Genomic DNA, 17,361 nt, shown 5'->3' on the forward strand with positions numbered 1-17,361 from the left:
GCTCCAAGCAGGTCCCGGTGAAATATGATAGGGAGCTCTGCGGAGCCGATAAGACTCTCCCCCCTGCTCCCCACAGCTCAGCAGAGCTGTCAGCGTCTGCCCCAGGCAGGGCACTCTGACTCCGGGGCTGCCTGGGTGTCCTTAGCAGGGCTCGCCCCTGGTAGCTCTCTGGGACAGGAGCCCCCCTGTGCCCGTGGGCAGCCTCCTCCACTCCTGGGCACCACGCAGCAGGTGGGGATGTAGCAGCCTCCCTCGCTGAGCCCAACCTGCCTGCGGCCAAAGTTGAGTCGCTTCCCAGGGACTCGTTAGAAAAGAACAAAACGGGTGGTAATTGGCCCTCACTCAGCCTCATGCACGGTCCTGCCCAGAGGTCCAGCCTCTGCCCCCGGATGGACTACAGGGTCTGAAGCCTGGCCTGGCCCGTCCCCAAAGCCATGAGCTGCCACCTGTGAATTATGGCTCAATAACTGAGCGATTTTGTTATGGCAATTAGCTTGGGCCCTGCTGTTCTCTATGGTCCATGGCGAAAAGAGCCATGAACCCCCCTCCTGCCCCATCTGATGGGCGGGGAGCGCGGCGCTGGCTCCTGCACATCATTCCGAATACATTGGCAGGGTGACGCTTCCTATGCGGGCTGGGCGGTCACAGGCGCAGGGCTGCCTGGGTGTCTGGAGCTGCACAGCAGAGCGGGGACGTGGGGGGGGTCAGGGCTCCTGGGTTCTAGGCCTGGTTCTGCCGCGGCCTTGCTGGGTAGAACTTGGCCATGGCGTGGGCATTAGAGCTGCACCTAAACGTGCAACCCAAGAGCAGCCTCACGTTGTGCTAGGCACGATCCAGACCCCGGGTTAGCCGGTGACACTCCACAAAGACACGCCGACCATGCGAGGGGAGAGCCCAGCTCCTCAAAGGGGCTGGGAGCTTGGCTCCTCAACCCCTTTGGGGCTGTAGGCCAAAGGGACTCTCGCGGGAGGGTGATGGAGCCAGGCCTAGGACGCTGAGCGCCTGCCTCCCAGCCTAGTCTTCTCAGCCCACTAGCCCGCACTGTTTCTGGGCAGCTGTTTCCTCCTTTACTCAATAGAATCAGAGAATCTCGGGGTTGGAAGGGACCTCAGGAGGTCATTTAGTCCAACCCCCTGCTCAAAGCACGACCAATCCCCAACTAAATCATCCCAGCCAGGCCTTTGTCAAGCCTGACCTTAAAAACTTCTAAGGAAGGAGATTCCACCACCTCCCTAGGGAACCCATTCCAGTGCTTCATCACCCTCCTAATGAAACAGTGTTTTCTAATATCCAACCTAGACCTTCCCCACTGCAGCTTGAGACCATTGCTCCTTGTTCTGTCATCAGTGGGTAGTTGAAGGGTCTCAGGTGTCCGGGTCAGAGCCGAGCTCACTTAAACCAGTACAGAGCCAGTGCCGGCTGTGGAATTCCTCGATTGCCCCGGTGTGGGTGGAACACCAGGCCCAGAGTGGGTGTGGTGCGTCTCAGGGGACCGCCCTAGGGAAGGGAAAGGAAACACTTTCCATGGGCCAGGGGGCAATGGGACAACCATCGTGCTCCTTTCACCGGGGCCCTGCTTAGAGCAAGGGGAAGGCTGCAGCTGGCTCTCCACAGCCCCCGGGCCGTCTCATGCTGGCTCTGGGTGGGAAAGGGAACAGGAAAACGCTGCTGAACGTGTCGGGGGGGGACATCCATGAGCAGTTGTCTCCTCTCTGCCTTTGAGGTGCTCAGCCCAAGCTGGTGACCTGATTCCTCCAGCAGGGTGGGCCCAACTTGGCCTGCCGTGTGTGCTTGGCTGGAGGGGGGGCTCACAGCTTGCCTTGCCTTTGCGGCGCAGGATCTGGCGTGGATGACCCAGTCGGGGAGGTGTCGATCCACATAGAGCTCTTCACTCATCCTGGCACCGGGGAACACAAAGTCACCGTCAAAGGTTGGTGCCCGGCATGGGGCGTGCCCAGTGCTCTGAGCACAGGGAGGGAGGCAGGAGGCCAGGGGTACCCTCCTGGCTCTTTGGGGACATGCACATGCCCGAACCCCTTCAATAGCCCCACCTGGCTGGCCCAGGATGTTGCCCTGCCGCCAGGGTTGTTGGGAGATGGGCAGGAGTGAGTCTCCTGTGGTCACAACGTTTCAGCAATTGAACTTTCAGTTGCCAAAGGCTAGGAGCAGCCAGCACTGCCTGGTCTGGGCTGCACCCTTCCCACCAGCCCTCCCAGTGCCCCCCATCCTCCCCACGGCCCCAAGCTACCAGCTGATGCACCTTTTCCTTTCTCGCAGTCGTGGCTGCTAATGACCTCAAGTGGCAAACATCGGGCATCTTCCGGCCCTTCATCGAGGTCAACATCATTGGGCCCCATCTCAGTGACAAGAAGAGGAAATTTGCTACCAAGTCCAAGAACAACAGCTGGGCCCCCAAATACAACGAAAGCTTCCAGTTGTGAGTGGCTTTGACATAGGTTTCAATCGCCCCCCGCCCCCCCCCCCCCCCCCCGTCCATCATCTCCCCCCTGCCCTGCCCCGCCTGATAGACCAAGATCTTATGAGCGAAGCAGGGCAGGGATTTGCAGTGGAAAATGAACTGCACTTGAGCGGTGGTGATTCAGTGATGTCTGTGCTTCTCTCTGAGTCAGCTGATGCACTGGGGGGGGGGGGGGGGGCATGCTGTTCAAAGTGCCACCTAGGGCTGGTCAAAAATGTTCCCTCTAAGATGATTTTTGATGGAGAACTGGGGTTTTGACTAAATGAAATTTTTCACAAAAAACGGTTGGGGGAGGGATAGCTCAGTGGTTTGAGCATTGGCCTGCTAGACCCAGTGTTGTGAGTTCAATCCTTGAGGGGGCCGTTTAGGGATCTGGGGCAAAAATTGGGGCAGGGGGTTGGACTAGGTGACCTCCTGAGGTCCCTTCCAACCCTGAGATTCTCTGATTCTACATCTCCCATGATGCACTGTGGCCTGGGGTTCCCCTGACACACCACCGCCCATGGTACGCCATGGGAGACGGAGTCCAGGCGGGGAGCCACACCTATAGAAGAGAATGGGCGCATGAACTACAGCTCCCATGAGGCACCACGGCTGGGGCTCCCATGAGGCTCTGCTTCCTTGCTCCAAGGAGGGGACCATGGGAGTTGTAGTCCAGCCGGGGAGCCCTGCCTGTAGAGGAAAATAGGAGCGCGAGGCACCTGAACTACAGCTCCCATGAGGCACTGCAGCACCATTTCCAAAGTCAAAAAAAATCGACCTTTTCTCCCCACGTTGCTCCACCATCGCTGGAGTCAGGCTGCTCATGAAACGTCCCCTTCGCTATGAATTGCAGATATTTTCCCCCAGCGATTACTAGTTACAATTAATGATTCAGCTGACACTCTCCCGGCTGGTTTCTGGTAAGAGGCGTTTAGCCCTGGGGTGGCAGGGCGGTCGCTGCATGGCTGGCCGCCTGGGCCCGCAATGGCAGCTGGAGCTCAGCTTCGGCGCCTCCAGCCTCTGGGAACCTCGCCCTGCGGCCAGCAGCGTTTTCCCTTCCCTCAGAGCCAGAGACGGCCACGCTGGGCTTGGGCACCACCCCCACTGCCCAGGCAGCTGCTGTTGTAGCCCAGGGACCCAACAGCTGCCAGGGAGAGACAACCACCGGGGTCCCAGGGCCCTGCCCCTCCTGGGGGCCTGGGGTCCACATTCCTGCCTGGGTAGGTGACCAACGCCGCTCTGCAATCCCCCCCTGCCCAAGGCTGATTCCTGGGCAGCAATGCGCCAGTGTCCTGGTGCATGCAGCGGCTGGCACGCAGGACCCTGCGGGCGGGGCCGGTGACCGTGTCCATCCCCTTCCCTCCCGCGCAGCGCCCTGAGCAGTGAGACGGGCCCCGAGTGCTACGAGGTGCAGGTGTGCGTCAAGGACTACTGCTTCGCTCGGGAGGACCGCACGGTGGGCATCGCTGTGCTTCAGCTCAAGGACATCGTGCAGCGGGGCAGCTGCGCCTGCTGGCTGCCCCTGGGCCGGCGCATCCACATGGACGACACGGGCCTCACCGTCCTGCGCATCCTCTCTCAGCGCAACAACGACGAGGTGGCCAAGGAGTTCGTCAAGCTCAAGTCGGACACGCGCTCGGCCGAGGAAGGCAGCAGTTAAGGGCCTGAGCAGGTGTAGAACATCCCCAGCACCACCCCCGTCCTGTCCCTTTTCTACAGCATCCTCCAGCCACGTAAAAGCCATAAGGTCGTCCACAGCCCCCCACCGGTTAGGGAAGGGAGCTCCCACCCCGGGCAGCCCTTGCCACAAGCAGGCGCCCACTTTCCAGTGCCAGGGATCAAAACAGACACTCTGTGCCCCTCCCTGCATCCCTGGGATGCAGTTCAAGGGCACTGCCCCGGCTGCTGTGGGGCAGAGAAGATGCAGCCGCCCCAGGGAGCGCAAGCTGCCCTCGCTGCTGGCAGGGGTGGACTTATCGCCTCTTCCCAAACCTGTTTCTGTCGCGAAAGATGCTGGGAGAGGCAGAAGCCGAGGCCTGGAGCTGACCGTGAGGCAGGAGCGTTTGAACTAATGTGAGCCACTCAGTATGGCCGTAAGGTTGGCACAGCGCTGCCCTCCACTTCCAAGGGAAGCAAGGCTCGATCCCAGCCCTTCCAGCCCCCACACTCGTCCCTGAGCTCCAGGAGAATTACCCTAGCTGGTAGCAGTATAGAGGATATGACACATGATTGAGTAGGTTGATTCCCTCCAGCAGGAGGCAGCATCACATGTCTAAATCGCCCTGTGGTCATGGCAACGTCATTCAGCAATAGAGATGAGCCAGGCAGCAATGGGCACAGGGAGATTGAGCCGGGGCCTTAGTGCCTCCTCCAGGGCTACCTTCACGGAGCATGGTTGCTAAGGATACACACGGGCCAGCATCAGCCTGCTCCGGCTGGCGGCTCTGGGAGTCCGCTGCCCCCCACGCCAGAGCTTGCCACAAGCTGAGTCAGCAATAGCCAAGCCCTGTGCCGTATCCCCCATGCCCAGGGCCTGTGCAGTCCTGGGCAGGTGGCTCAGAGCAGCTTAGTCTGAGGCCAGGCAGCAGGGCTGGGGCCGATCTTGTCCACCCAGGCCAGTGGCAGGAGAGTGCTAGCAGGAGAGCGGGGCAGGGGAGGAGGAGATGTGAACCAGGACCACTGACAGGTCTCTTCTACGGGGCCGCACACACGTGGGGTGGCATCATGCTAAGGAACCAGGATCCCAGCTCTACCCTCCCTCCCCGGCAGGCCTGGAGATGGCAGGAGGCCAGTGCCGCCGGGAAGAGGCAGGGCCTTGTGCTGTTAGGAAGGGGTCCCGCCCCCAGGTATAAATAGGATCCGGCCATGCAGCCGCAGCGCCAGCATCCCTCCCAGGCAGCGCCTGCGTTGGGACAGGGACGTGCCATCTGCAGCACCTTTGCAAACACCATCTCCCCCCTCCCCGCAGGCAGCCCTTCCTGGGGGGCTGAAGCAGGGTAGGCTCCCTGGGAGAGGAGGAGCAGCAAAGCGGGGGGGATGCCTCAGGGTCAAGGGCTGCTCCTTGCCAGGTTGCGTGGGGGAGCCGGTGAGTAAAGGAAGGCTGGGTGGCGGGCGGTGGAGGTGGGAGGGAGTGAAAAACGTCCGAGTTGCAGCATGGGTGCAAGTGAGTTGATGCAGCAGGTGGGACAAGGGGAGGCACCCGAGGAGGTTGGGTCACTTTACAGGCTAAAAGGCAAAATATTTCTGCCAAGGGGGAGAGTGGCACAGGCCCGTGATTCCTGCCTTGGCGGCGTGCTGAGGGCCCGGTGGTGCTGGGGTGGGTGCTCCCAGCCGGTAGGCAGGGGGATGCCCACACGGGCCCAGGGTGCTTGAAAAGCAGTGGGGCAAAGAGCGCTGCCCCTGTGCGCATAGCCCTGCACGATGGTCCTGGGGGCCCTAAACCTTCCCCTGCCCGCCACCTGGGAGAGCTCCCACCACCCCCGGCCTGGCTGCAGGGGCGAGTGGAGTTCAGCAGCAGGGTCTGGGCTCAGCAGGGCGCCTGCCTGTTCCCCAGCGACGCGCTGCAAGCACGGGGGGAGGTCCGTGGGCTTTATCTATTCCCTGGCACAGCCTGAGCCCAGGTGTGCCAAGAACCCTCCTACCCGCTCTGCCTGGCTGGCCGCGCCTTGGCCCTGTGAGCGTGAATCCCCTCTCCGCAGGAGAGTGCCAACTCCGTCATTTTTCTGCAGGGACCGTGCCTCCCTCTTCCATGCCTCGCTGGCCATCGGCCGCCAGATGGAAACGTAGAGCCCATCTCTTCCCGGCAGCCAGGAACCCGGGTACCTCGCGGGTAGGAGAGAGACCCCATCCCCACCTTCACTGCAGCTTCCAGCCCTTCCCGCCACAGCCGTGGGGCTGTGCCCATGGGCAGCACTGCCTGATTTAGCAGACCCAAGTGCATGGGGCCTATAGGCCAGGGTGGGCTGAGCTGGTTCCTAAAGCCAGAGTCTTTGCCACAGCCCCACCATGTGGGGCAGCTGGATGGAGTGATGGCTGGACCCAGTGGAGAGCCCAGGGCGCGCAGCTGAGCCTGGGGGAAGGGGGTGCTCTGTGCACAGATGATTTGAGGCCCCAGACAGAGCCTGCAGCCACCCCGCCCTTGCCCCGGAAAGCCGAGAGCCTGGCCCAGCTCCATGGGCAGCAGCTGTCCAGGAAGGCCAGATCCTGTAGCCAGAACAGCCTCACGTCAGGCCAGAGGCAGAGCTCACCCTGCTCAGGGCCCGGGCTTGGTTCTGACCTCCAGCGTCTCGTACACTCACTCCCGGCTGCCCCAGTGACTCAGCAGCGCCCAGGCCCTGCTTACGCAGTGAGGGCTCTGGCCAGGTGCAGGAGCCGTGCCCCAGCACCCGCTGACGAGGGGTCTGAGAGTCAGGAGGCTTGATTCAGACCGGGCACTGTGGGGCCCATGCAGCGCGGCTAGGCCCAGGGTGGCAGGGGGAGGCCCAATCCTCTGCTCCTTGTGCCCACACCGGCCTCTCATCCCCATACGGGGCAGGCAACCTCCTACCTCCCCGCAGGCAGAACAGGGGCACAGCAGCCTCCAGGCCCAGGCACCAGCTCCCCCCTCCCTGCCCTGCCCGGTACCAGCCGGGCGGCTGTGGATTGAGTTGCACCAGGGAGCTGTGCCCAGGGAGAGGGGATGGGATGGGACGGCCTGGCCCCCACCAACAGCTCTGTAAATATGTAAATAGCTGTAAATACAGATGGTTTTTCCGTGTTCTCTACCCGACTGCAACAGCTCCAAAGGGCTATCGCGTCAGACCACGGCCACATGGCGCAGGGGACAGAGGTGCAGCCCTTGTAACCCTGTGCCCTGCTCTGCCATGCTCACTTGTCCATGGCAAAGGCACCGCCTGGTCCCAGCCCCCTCCCCTTAGAGAGGAACCCCAAACCCAGCCAGCTGCCCCCGACTGTGTAAACACCCACCAGCCCTACCCCAAAGGAAACCCAGCAGCACCTTGGGAGCCTCCAAGAACAGGGTGGAGCTGCCCCAAGGTCCAGTGCAGGATCCTGGCTCTTCCCATGGCCAGAAGCAGGTACCTGAGAGGAAGGGGCAAGAACCACTACTAGCCGCTGTGGGATAATCTGTCCCCCACCCCTTCCTGGCCTCTTAATAGCTAAGGAGTTTCAATACCCCCCCGACCTCCATTAATAACTTGCTGCTCTTACTCTCCCTGGCGCTGGCTGGTCACTTCTGAGCCAAGAGTGGCTGCCTCTGCTACCCCCAACTCATTTCAAGCCCAGCCCCATGCTGAGCAGAGGGGCTGGCAGCTGGGCCTCCCTGGCTGGATGCACCGGGGGCTAGCAGAGGTAGGGCTGGTTTCAAGGCTAAAGGCCAAGCTGATTTTGGCACCTAACACAACTCCTCCCCCCCACAGCTGTACTTAGGCATTACCCCTCCAGCTCCCTGGCACTGGTCCGGGACAGCTGGGCCCTCTGCAGTGTTTTATCACGGCCAGGAAGGAGCTCAGGTTTTCCAAGCTGCCAGCCAGTCTCCCGGGGCAGGGGTAGGCACTGCCAGCAGGGCTCCCGGGGCAGCCTGGGGCTGGCATCGAAGTGGGGAGCTTGAGAGAAACTGGGGTAGCTTGACCAAGGTCACAAGCCACGAGGGGCTGATTGGAAATGGCCCCTCTGCCCTGGCACAGACCCCTGAGTGCTTGAATCCCACAGCCAAAGAGATTTAACCTGATCCAATCCTGCCCCAGCCCGATTGAATCCAGGCCCCATACGCACCCCTCAGCCCCTTTTAAGATATGTGGGGCACAGGAGGGCAGAGTGCCCACCACCACCAGCAGAATTCACAGCGCAGACACTGCTTTCCTCTACGCACAGCTGGTTTCTAAAAGGTCGGGGTTAACACCACCCAGGGCCCCCAAACAGCGCCAGCCAGGGCTGTAGTTTGCACAGGCCCATGGCTCAGGCAGGGGGAGCAAGCCCTGGAGCCCCATTTCACACCTGGGCTTACGTTTTCCCACAGCAAAGCCAACAAACCATCTTCAGCTGAGGGGTGCAACGTCCTAGAACTAGCTCCTCTGCAACAGCACCCCCAGATCGGCATCAAAGCAGAAGATGCGCTGGGTGTCAGGGGAAACGCAAGCAGCTGGAAAGGGACAGGGACAGGGAGCCTGGGTGGGAGCGGAAACGGGGCAGCGGGCACAGCCCTGCAGTGGCCGATCCGTTCTAGTGCCTAGCACAGTACCCCACGGTGTGATGCAGCCTTGGCCCTGGCAAAGCAATATTAATGCCAGCAGGGCCCTGCTTAGGTGCAAGCCTTCCAGGGTAGCCTCGGCTCCAGGCCTCGCTTGGGCCTTTAAACAGCCAAGCTCCATGGAGCAGCAAGGCCGCAAAGAGCTTCAGGCCCTGCCCCGAAGAGAGCTGGACAAAGCAGCCATTTGCTTCATGGGGTTAGAGGGCAGGGACCCTGGGGGAGCTTGGAAACAAGGAGCTGGCAGGGCCAGGAGTGCACCTGCCCTGTGCTCAGAGGACTGGGGGCTCACTCCTGAGCCCTGTTCCTTAACAGCACAGCCCTGCTGTACCTGTCAGACCATGCAGGCCCCTGCTAGGCACAGGGTATGGCCAGGGCATTAGCAGCCCTCTAGCCAGTGTTGAGGTGGGGAGGAGCAGCTTCAGGGATTTGGCTCTACCCCCCCATTTAAGAAGGGAGGCCCCGGCCCCATAAGGAGTTGAAGGCCAGGAGCAATGGGCTTCTTTCCCCACACAATGCAGGGGTAGGGGGCAGTGACCTAGCCCAGTACAGCAGCCTGAGCTCATGCCAAGTAGACAACATGCAAGCAAGGAGAGCCCCCAGGCATGCACGTAGGAACAGAGATTGACAAGGGGGTTGCTCTAGGCTGGGGGACCATCTGAAGTGCTGCAGGGAGCTATGCAAAGAAACCCAGTGTGCTGGAGCAGGCAGAGTAGGGGCAGACCCAAGGGGGTGTAGAGCCCCAAGCACTGGGGGTAAATGTCAACCCTGGCTGACGTCAAAGTGGACGTTCTTTCTCCCTGGGAACGTCAAGTCTGGTTAGGGATGCTGACCCTGAGCAGCTCCTGTCTCCACCCTCCCGCCTGTGGTCCTACAATGCCCTTTCCCAGACAGGGCGACAGACCTCAGCCTCTCCCCTTTGCCCTCAACAGCCAGTCCTTTCTGTAGCACATGCCTGGGACCAAAGCGTTAGCTGCTCACACCTGTTTCAGCTCAATGTTTACACCCCCTTCCCAGCTCCTGCAGCCTCCTGCCCTGCCACCCAACAGGCTGCAACGGCAGCAGCCCTGGCCGTTCCCCACCTCTCGCCCCTGCACTGACTGACCTCATCCCTGCCTGCAGCGCGGCGAGCTAGGCCCCCGCTGAGCCCTGCGGCTCCCGGGACGCAAGACCCGTTCCCTGGGCTCCCTCTCCAAGGCGCCCCTCCGAGAACTTCCGGTCGGCATGTGATTGAAACTCAAACAAACGTAACTTCTGCTCCTGTAGCACATCGGTCAGCAATGGCCCGTGTGTCTGTCCAGACCTGAACGGGAGCAAACACTGGTAAACATGGATGCATGACAGTGAGATGTTTTGCACTATTTTGACTTTTTTGGGCTCTGTAAAATAATTTTATTATAACTGACATTAAAACGAAAAGCACACCCGGCCGCTGTGTCTGCCTCCCGAACTGTAACCCACTGAGCGCCATGGTATGTTGTGATGAAGTGGGACTGTTCTTAATGTTTCCTCTGAATAGTGTGGGGGTGCCTCAGTTTCCCCTATGCAGTTCTTAAGTATCTAGGTGGTGGGATAAGGGTGTATGATTCTTGCAGAGCCCTAGAGGGCAGGTGTGTGCAGGGGTCTGGACACAGAGAATGGTCGACACCCTGTTTCCTGGCAACTGATGGCCTGGCCCTTCCCCCCTGCAAGGTGAGAGCTAAAGGGCTGGAGAACAAAGGAATCAGGTGACCTCCTGGCCCGGGAAAGGGACAAAGCCCAGAGGAGGAGGGGCTGGAGAGAGTTTCAGTTTCGGGCTGGCTGGAGACGTGGAGTGAAGGGCAGACGGGGTTGTCTGGCTCACTGCCCCCCAAAATGGACCCAGCTGAGGGGTCCTGTTCTCTGCACCTGCAAGCTCTGTTTTAGACCATGTGCCTGTCGTCTAATAAACCTCTGTTTTACTGGCTGGCTGAGAGTCACGTCTGACTGTGGAGTTGCGGTGCAGGACCCTCTGGCTTCCCTAGGAGCCCCGCCTGAGCGGACTCGCTGTGGGAAGCGCACGGAGGGGCAGAGGATGCTGAATGCTCCGAAGTCGGACCCAGGAAGGTGGAAGCCATGTGAGCTGAAGACAGGCTGCTCCCAGAGAGGCAACTGCCCCAGAGTCCTGACTGGCTTCATAGGGAGCAGTTCCAGAGCATCGCCCAGGGACTCCGTGACATATGTGCGCCCATTGTGTGCCCAAGCCCCAGAGGAGTGGAGTGAAGTGACCCGACCCAGCCCAGCAACAGAGTTTGTCTCTTAGCTCTCAAGCCGTAGAGACTCAGGCTTAACTTTACCCCTTCAGACAAGGGATTGAACGAGGAACCCAGTCTGACCATTTATCCATATGAAATGATGGGGTCTAAATTAGGTGTTCCCACTCAAGAACAAGACCTTTCAGTGATTGTGGATCATTCTCTGAACGCATCCACTCAATGTGCAGCCGCTGTCCAAAAAGCAGACAGAATGTTGGTAATTATTAGGAAAGGGACAGAAGACAAAATATCATGTTGCCTCTATATAAATCCATGGTACGTCCAGATCTTGAATACTGCGTGCAGATGTGGTCACCCCGTCTCAAAGAAGATGTATTGGAATTGGAAAAGGTTCAGAAAATGGCAACAAAAATGATTAGGGGTATGGAACAGCAGCCATATGAAGAGAGATTAATAAGACTAGGACTTACCTGCTTGGAAAAGAGATGACTAAGGTGGGATATAATAGAAGTCTATGAAATCATGACTTATGTAGAGAAAGTAAATAAGTGTTATTTTCTCCTCATAAACACAGGAACTAGGGGCCACCAAATGAAAGTAACAGGCAGCAGGTTTAAAAGAAACGAAAGGACGTGTTTCTTCACACAACGCCCAACCTGTGGAACTCCTTGCCAGAGGACGTTGTGAAGGCCAAGACTACAACAGGGTTAAAAAACCCAGATGAGTTCATGGAGGACAGGTCCATCAATGGCTATTAGGCAGGATGGTGTCCCTAGCCTCTGTTTGCCAGAAACTGGAAGGGGCAGCAGGGAATGGATCACTTGACGATTCCATGTTCTGTTCATTCCCTCTGGGGCACTGGGCTGGATAGACCATTAGTCTGACCCAGTATGGCTGTTCTTATGAACATTTAAAGTCTCTGCCCAGATGTTCCCATCAGGGAAAGGCCACCCAAGGAGTTTGGGCTGGTGCTATCACATCAGCCCCAGGAGGGCACAGCACACACCCCAGACCCATAAGCCCTGGACTCTCCCAAATCAGGGGACTCTGCCAAGCTGAAGTACAGGGGTAAGAGTATCCCTCTCTGTCACAGAGTCCCCGGGCGATGCTCTGGAACTGCTCCCCGTGAAGCCAGTCAGGACTCTGGGGAAGTCTTCTTTCTGTGAGCAGCCTGTCCGCAGGACACAGCTCACACGGCTTCCACCTTCCTGGGTCTGACCTCGGAGCATTCAGCATCCTCTGCCCCTCCATGCGCTTCCCACAGCGAGTCCGCCCAGGCAGGCTCCTGGGGAAGCCAGAGGGTCCTGCCCCCCAACTCCGCAGTCAGATGTGACTCTCAGCCAGCCAGTAAAACAGAATGTTTATTAGACGACAGGAACATGGTCTAAAACAGAGCTAGTAGGTGCAGAGAACCAGACCCCTCAGCTGGGTCCATTTTGGGGGGCAGTGAGTCAGACAACCCAGTCTGCCCTTCACTCCATGTCCCCAGCCAGCCCGAAACTGAAACTCCCTCCAGCCCCTTCTCCCCTGGGCTTTGTCCTTTTCCTGGGCCAGGAGGTCACCGGATTCCTTTGTTCTCCAACCCTTTAGCTCTCACCTTGCAGGGGGGAAGGGCCCAGGCCATCAGTTGCCAGGAAACAGGGTGTCGGCCATTCTCTGTGTCCAGACCCCTGCACACACCTGCCCTCTAGGGCTCTGCAATGATCACACACCCCTACCCCACTGTGAGGATGTGATGCAGCAGGGAGGGGGGAGTGTTGACCTGGGAATGTGCCCTGGGGACAGGAGACCTGTTACCTGAGCCAGGAGGGGGAGGTAACACCTCTGCCCGGGAATGTGGACGGAGGCTGCAGCAGGGAACCTGCGGGGTGGGTTTAGTTTCAGTTTGGGGCTGGGCGGAGGAACACAGGGAACCCCAGGGCTGGGGTCTAAGCTCCCTGCTCCCCCAGAAGGACTTGACTGAGGGGTCCTGGGTGCACCCACAAGCTCTGTTTTGGACTGTGTTCCTGTTGTCCAATAAACCTTCTGTTTTACTGGCTGGCTGAGAGTCTCAGTGAATCCCAGGAAGAGGGGTGCAGGGCCTGGACTCCCCCACACTCCGTGACACCCACCCCATAGATACTTAAGAACTGCATAGGGGAAACTGAGGCACCCCCACACTATTCAGAGGAAACATTAAGAACAGTCCCACTTCCTCACACTCTCCCCTAGCAAGTCTCCAGCCAGACTCCTCTAGAGGAGAGGCCAGGTGTCATTGTCTGGAGCTGGGCAGGGGCAGGAACTGCTTTGAGGTAGTTCTGACCCTGCCCCACCCCCCCAGCTTGAGACCCCCCCGCATCACTCCCAGACCCAGCCAGAGCTCCCTTTACCACTGGGATTCACATCAGGCAAACCGAGGCTGTTGATAAATCCAGGCCAGGATCCAGGGCTGCTAAGTAACGCTCTTCTTGTTGGAGCGCTGCGAGCCATGCTGCCCCCGCTCAGCCCCTGCTGGGAGTTTACTCTGCACAAATGGCAATTACACACACACACACACACACACACACACACCCTGCCACCTCTGAATAGCAGCATCCCTTGCAAGGGGGGAGGACACTAGATGGACCCGCATGCCATGTGCTAACACAGGGGCTGGGGAGCCTGTGTTTTCTGCCCCACCTCCCCAGAAATTTTCAGGCAGAAGCAGAGAGAGGAAGGCCCAGGTGCTCGCTGGGGATGGAGCGTGTAGGCCCCTATGGCAGCCCAGGATACCTGGGTTCCCAGACCAGCTCTACCATGGACATATCCACTGCCCCAGTTTTCTCCCCTCGGAAGTGGGGAAAACGTTCCCTGGCCTGGGGGTTGGATACACGGGCTAAACTCCAGCAGGATTTTTGTCCAAGGACCCGTGAACACCCAGGATCAAGGTGGCCAGTGTAAAGGGCACAGCCTGTGGCCTGCTGGAGGCAACCTGTGACTCGTATCTGCAGCACCTAACAAACCCTCCTCGCCCCTGCCGAGTCTCAAATCACGCCCCAGCCTGGGAGGTGGCCTCCTCCCTGGGAGGCTGCCCAGCCTCACCCTTAACACCGGCCCCTCTCCCAACACCCTGGCATGGAGATCGGCGACTTGGGAGGGGCCCGTGGGAAGCAGAGGGAGACCAGCCTCCAGCTTATTATTAAAGAGATTTTTATTCACTTCACACAATTTTTTAAAAAAGCATTTCACTGAACACAGGTTGTATGAAGAAAGCTCACCTACCACCCCCAGCTGCTGGGCAGGCAGCCCCCAGGCCTGGCTTCTCTCCCCTATGCCCTAGCAGCTGAGGGGGAAGGAAGAGCATTGCCCAGAGACACCCATGGATGCCCGGTGAGTATTGGGCCAAGAGCAGCCCCCTTCAGCAAGGCAGGGGACAAGCCCCCTAACCTGGCTCCACCTGGCTGTTGCTTCCCCACTCAGCAGCAATGGGGATTCCCTGCCCAGCCAGCCCCACTCAAGACATGCTTCTAAACCTGCTCCCAAATGCTCAGATGCTGCCTGAAGTGCTGTAAACCACCCACGCCCCCACCCCCCGTCTCACCCCCCAACCCCGACCTGGGAGAACTGCAGTTCCAGGGGAGTTGGGTCAGAGTCAGTGATCGCGCAGCCCACAGCATGGGCGCCCACGTTGCCCCGCTCGGCTCTGGTGTGCAGACCTTGGCATGTGAGGGAGGCCCCTTTAGGCCCTCGGGAAATGCTGTGCACGAGGGTGTTGCTAGAAGCCCTCTGGCTCGGAGGGGGGAGGGATGCGCCGGGCATGCCGACGTTTCAGAGGAAATTCCTGCAGGAGTTTTGAATTTTAAAAGGGGCTGTTTCTGGAGCCCTTTGGAGCAGCAGCCTCATGCCCGCACCCTGAGATTTCAGCCTGAGCTGCGGCTCCATTCCAAGGAAAAGGGCATTTCTACCACCCTAGGACACGGCAGCCAGTACCCCACAGCCCAGGCGGCTGCATGCACGGTGGTGTGACCGCCTCTGCCCCAGGAGCATCGCCATGGCACCACTCAGACCCGGGTCAGGAACGACAGGTTAATGCTGTCAGGGATGCGGATCTCATCCAGCTGCACGGGAGAGCAGGAGAAGGGCAGGTGCACGGGGAACAGGTGAGCTGTGTCTACCAGCAGCTGGCAGGGGCCGGCTGGAGTTCGGTCCGCCAGTCGCTTCTGTGCAGGGAGACAATCAATCCAGTCTCCAGCAAGTCGTGTGTGCGCGCGCGCACACACCCCCCCACACACACCCACCCCCCTCCTCAGTCCAGCCCCCCACCCCTCCCGACAGCCAGGGCTGGCTCAAGCACCCAGCCATGGTCCTGCTTGGAGCAGGGGGCTGGACTAGGTGACCTCCTAAGGTCCCTTCCAACGCTGCTATCCTCTGTTCTCAGCCCCAGGCTAAAGCAGCTCTGCCCGGCTGTCTGCCAGCAGCTTGGGGATGCCACAAAGGATAAATTTCAGAGTAACAGCCGTGTTAGTCTGTATTCGTAAAAAGAAAAAAGAAAAGGAGTACTTGTGGCACCTTAGAGACTAACCAGTTTATTTGAGCATGAGCTTAGCTCACGAAAGCTCATGCTCAAATAAACTGGTTAGTCTCTAAGGTGCCACAAGTACTCCTTTTCTTTTTACAAAGGATAAAGCTTCCCCTGCCCTGCAGCCGAAGGGAGGACAGGAGTGGGGCACAGAGCCCCACTCAGGCAACCGAGTCGGGGAGGGGAGGGAGGGGGGAGAAGGGCTCACTCACCTCTACGCTGCTTAGGAAGCTGGGGCGGACGCGCTCCTCGAGCCCGGCCGCGGGGGTGTAGGCCCGCAGGATCCTCATGATCTGCAAGGAGGGAGCGCAGAGGTGACAGGACTGGACGGCGGCCCGGAGGCTGCACCTTGTGTGGAGCAAGAACTAGAGCGAGGCTGGGAATTCAGTCTGCCCAGGGGCCCTTCCAGCCCTGCCCAGGGGCCTCAAGCCAACCCAGCTGGGACTGGGGCCGTTTGCTCTCTGCTCCAGGCCCCTTCCAAGCCCACCAAGGTAGCAAGTCCCGAGCAAAGACTACAGGGCCCGTCTGGTCCCCATGCCAGGGCCTGCAGGACGCGGAGTCCTAGGGGAGCAGAGAAGGGACCCCCAAGCATGGTCCTGGCTGGCAGAACTCGGGGCAGTTACAGAACGAGGGGCCCTAGGCACTAGCAGGAGCCCCAGGCACCCAGCCTCAGGGCTGAATCAGGGGCCACATCCTGGTACCAGCTCCCAGAGTCAGTTGCTTTGCAGCCAGAGCGCTTTGCCTTCATGGGATGGGGGATCCCCTCAAGCCTGAGTTACCCAAATGCTGCCTCCCCCCCACCCCCCAATCACCACTCCCTCCTTTAGGGAGCTTTGATCCCTTCCAGGGTGGCAGAGCCCAGGCCCGTGTCCTATCAGCCCTCCCCTCCCCCGAGCTCCTGGAGCAGCCGGTTACCTGCGGAGTGGACAGCGCCGTGCACAGGCCGCAGATGGCATCAGCATCTTCCTCCGTCATCTTCTTCACCTGCAGCAGCTGGGCAGCCTGGATGAGGGGCTGCAGGACCTCCACGGCGCCGCTCTGCTGGAGGCCCTTGGCCCGCAGCCACTCTTCCAGCTGGCTCACGTTGTACCTGGAACAGAGCCACACTGAGCTCCAGCCATAAGCCCAGCCCCTTAGGAGCAGCTGCAGCTGGGGGAGGCCTCCCCAGCTGCAGAGAGGCTGGCATGGGGGAGCCTGGGCGTCAGTCCGCGCATAGCGGGGCGGCTCTTTGCGGCCACAGAGCTCAGGAGCACTACGAATGCAAACGTAGCCCACGCATCCAGAGCGGCTCGGTCCCCCTCTAGTGCCGGGACCAGGGGATCGACGCTGCAACAGCTCGTGTCTTCCTTCGCTCAGCCCAGGGGCTGATTCTTTTAGAGCCACACGTCCAAGGTTCAAGCCCCATCCTGCCCAGGACGAGGCTCCCTGTTACCCATGCAGCGGAGCGGGTGGCCCCAGTTTAAGCACGGTCTTCCCTTCCACTCGGCTGGGCCCAGTTCTCCCCCCGCCCCAGACTAGTCAGCCAGGACGCAGCCCCCCGACACGCATGGTCCTACGGCCAGCCAGGATGCCCCTACGCCAGGCACAGCTTGGCTCGACCCAGCAGAACTGCCAATAGCAGCTTAGGGCCACGAAGAGTGAGCAGCCCCACTCCCAGCCAGCTAGGCGGGAGGAAAGATGGCCCAGTAGGTAGGACACTAGCCAGGGACTCTGGTGACCTGGGTTCAAGTCCTGCCTGAGGTCTCCAGCAGAGCAAGCCTCCCTGGGACTCAGTTCCCCTGGGGGTGGGAGGGGGGGGGATTACTGCTGCCACTGTGGTGTCAGGAGGCTACATGCAGTCAGACTGAGGTGCCCCGCCAGCCATGGGGGGCAGAGCTGGACAGTG

General features: G+C 59.9%; 2 protein-coding genes across 2 annotated transcripts in view; one reads left to right on the forward strand and one right to left on the reverse strand.

Annotated features, from left to right (window-relative positions):
• The window catches only part of UNC13A (unc-13 homolog A), a 124,342-nt gene extending 118,765 nt beyond the window's left edge, over nucleotides 1-5,577 (forward strand). The window contains exons 41-43 of the mRNA XM_074939554.1: nucleotides 1,838-1,930; nucleotides 2,278-2,437; nucleotides 3,833-5,577. Of these exons, the coding sequence (XP_074795655.1) occupies nucleotides 1,838-1,930; nucleotides 2,278-2,437; nucleotides 3,833-4,121 (542 nt within the window). The 3' untranslated portion in view covers nucleotides 4,122-5,577. The remainder of the gene's footprint in view (nucleotides 1-1,837; nucleotides 1,931-2,277; nucleotides 2,438-3,832) is intronic.
• A 9,016-nt stretch (nucleotides 5,578-14,593) lies between these two features.
• The window catches only part of LOC141977786 (unconventional myosin-Vb-like), a 51,255-nt gene continuing 48,487 nt past the window's right edge, over nucleotides 14,594-17,361 (reverse strand). Inside the window, exons 33-35 of the mRNA XM_074939464.1 lie at nucleotides 16,392-16,566; nucleotides 15,689-15,769; nucleotides 14,594-15,117 (exon numbers count right to left, since the gene is read on the reverse strand). Coding sequence (XP_074795565.1) covers nucleotides 14,959-15,117; nucleotides 15,689-15,769; nucleotides 16,392-16,566 — 415 coding nt within the window. The 3' untranslated portion in view covers nucleotides 14,594-14,958. The remainder of the gene's footprint in view (nucleotides 15,118-15,688; nucleotides 15,770-16,391; nucleotides 16,567-17,361) is intronic.

Source organism: Natator depressus, chromosome 25 (genome assembly GCF_965152275.1).
Source record: "Natator depressus isolate rNatDep1 chromosome 25, rNatDep2.hap1, whole genome shotgun sequence".
NCBI classification, from domain to species: Eukaryota; Metazoa; Chordata; order Testudines; family Cheloniidae; genus Natator; species Natator depressus.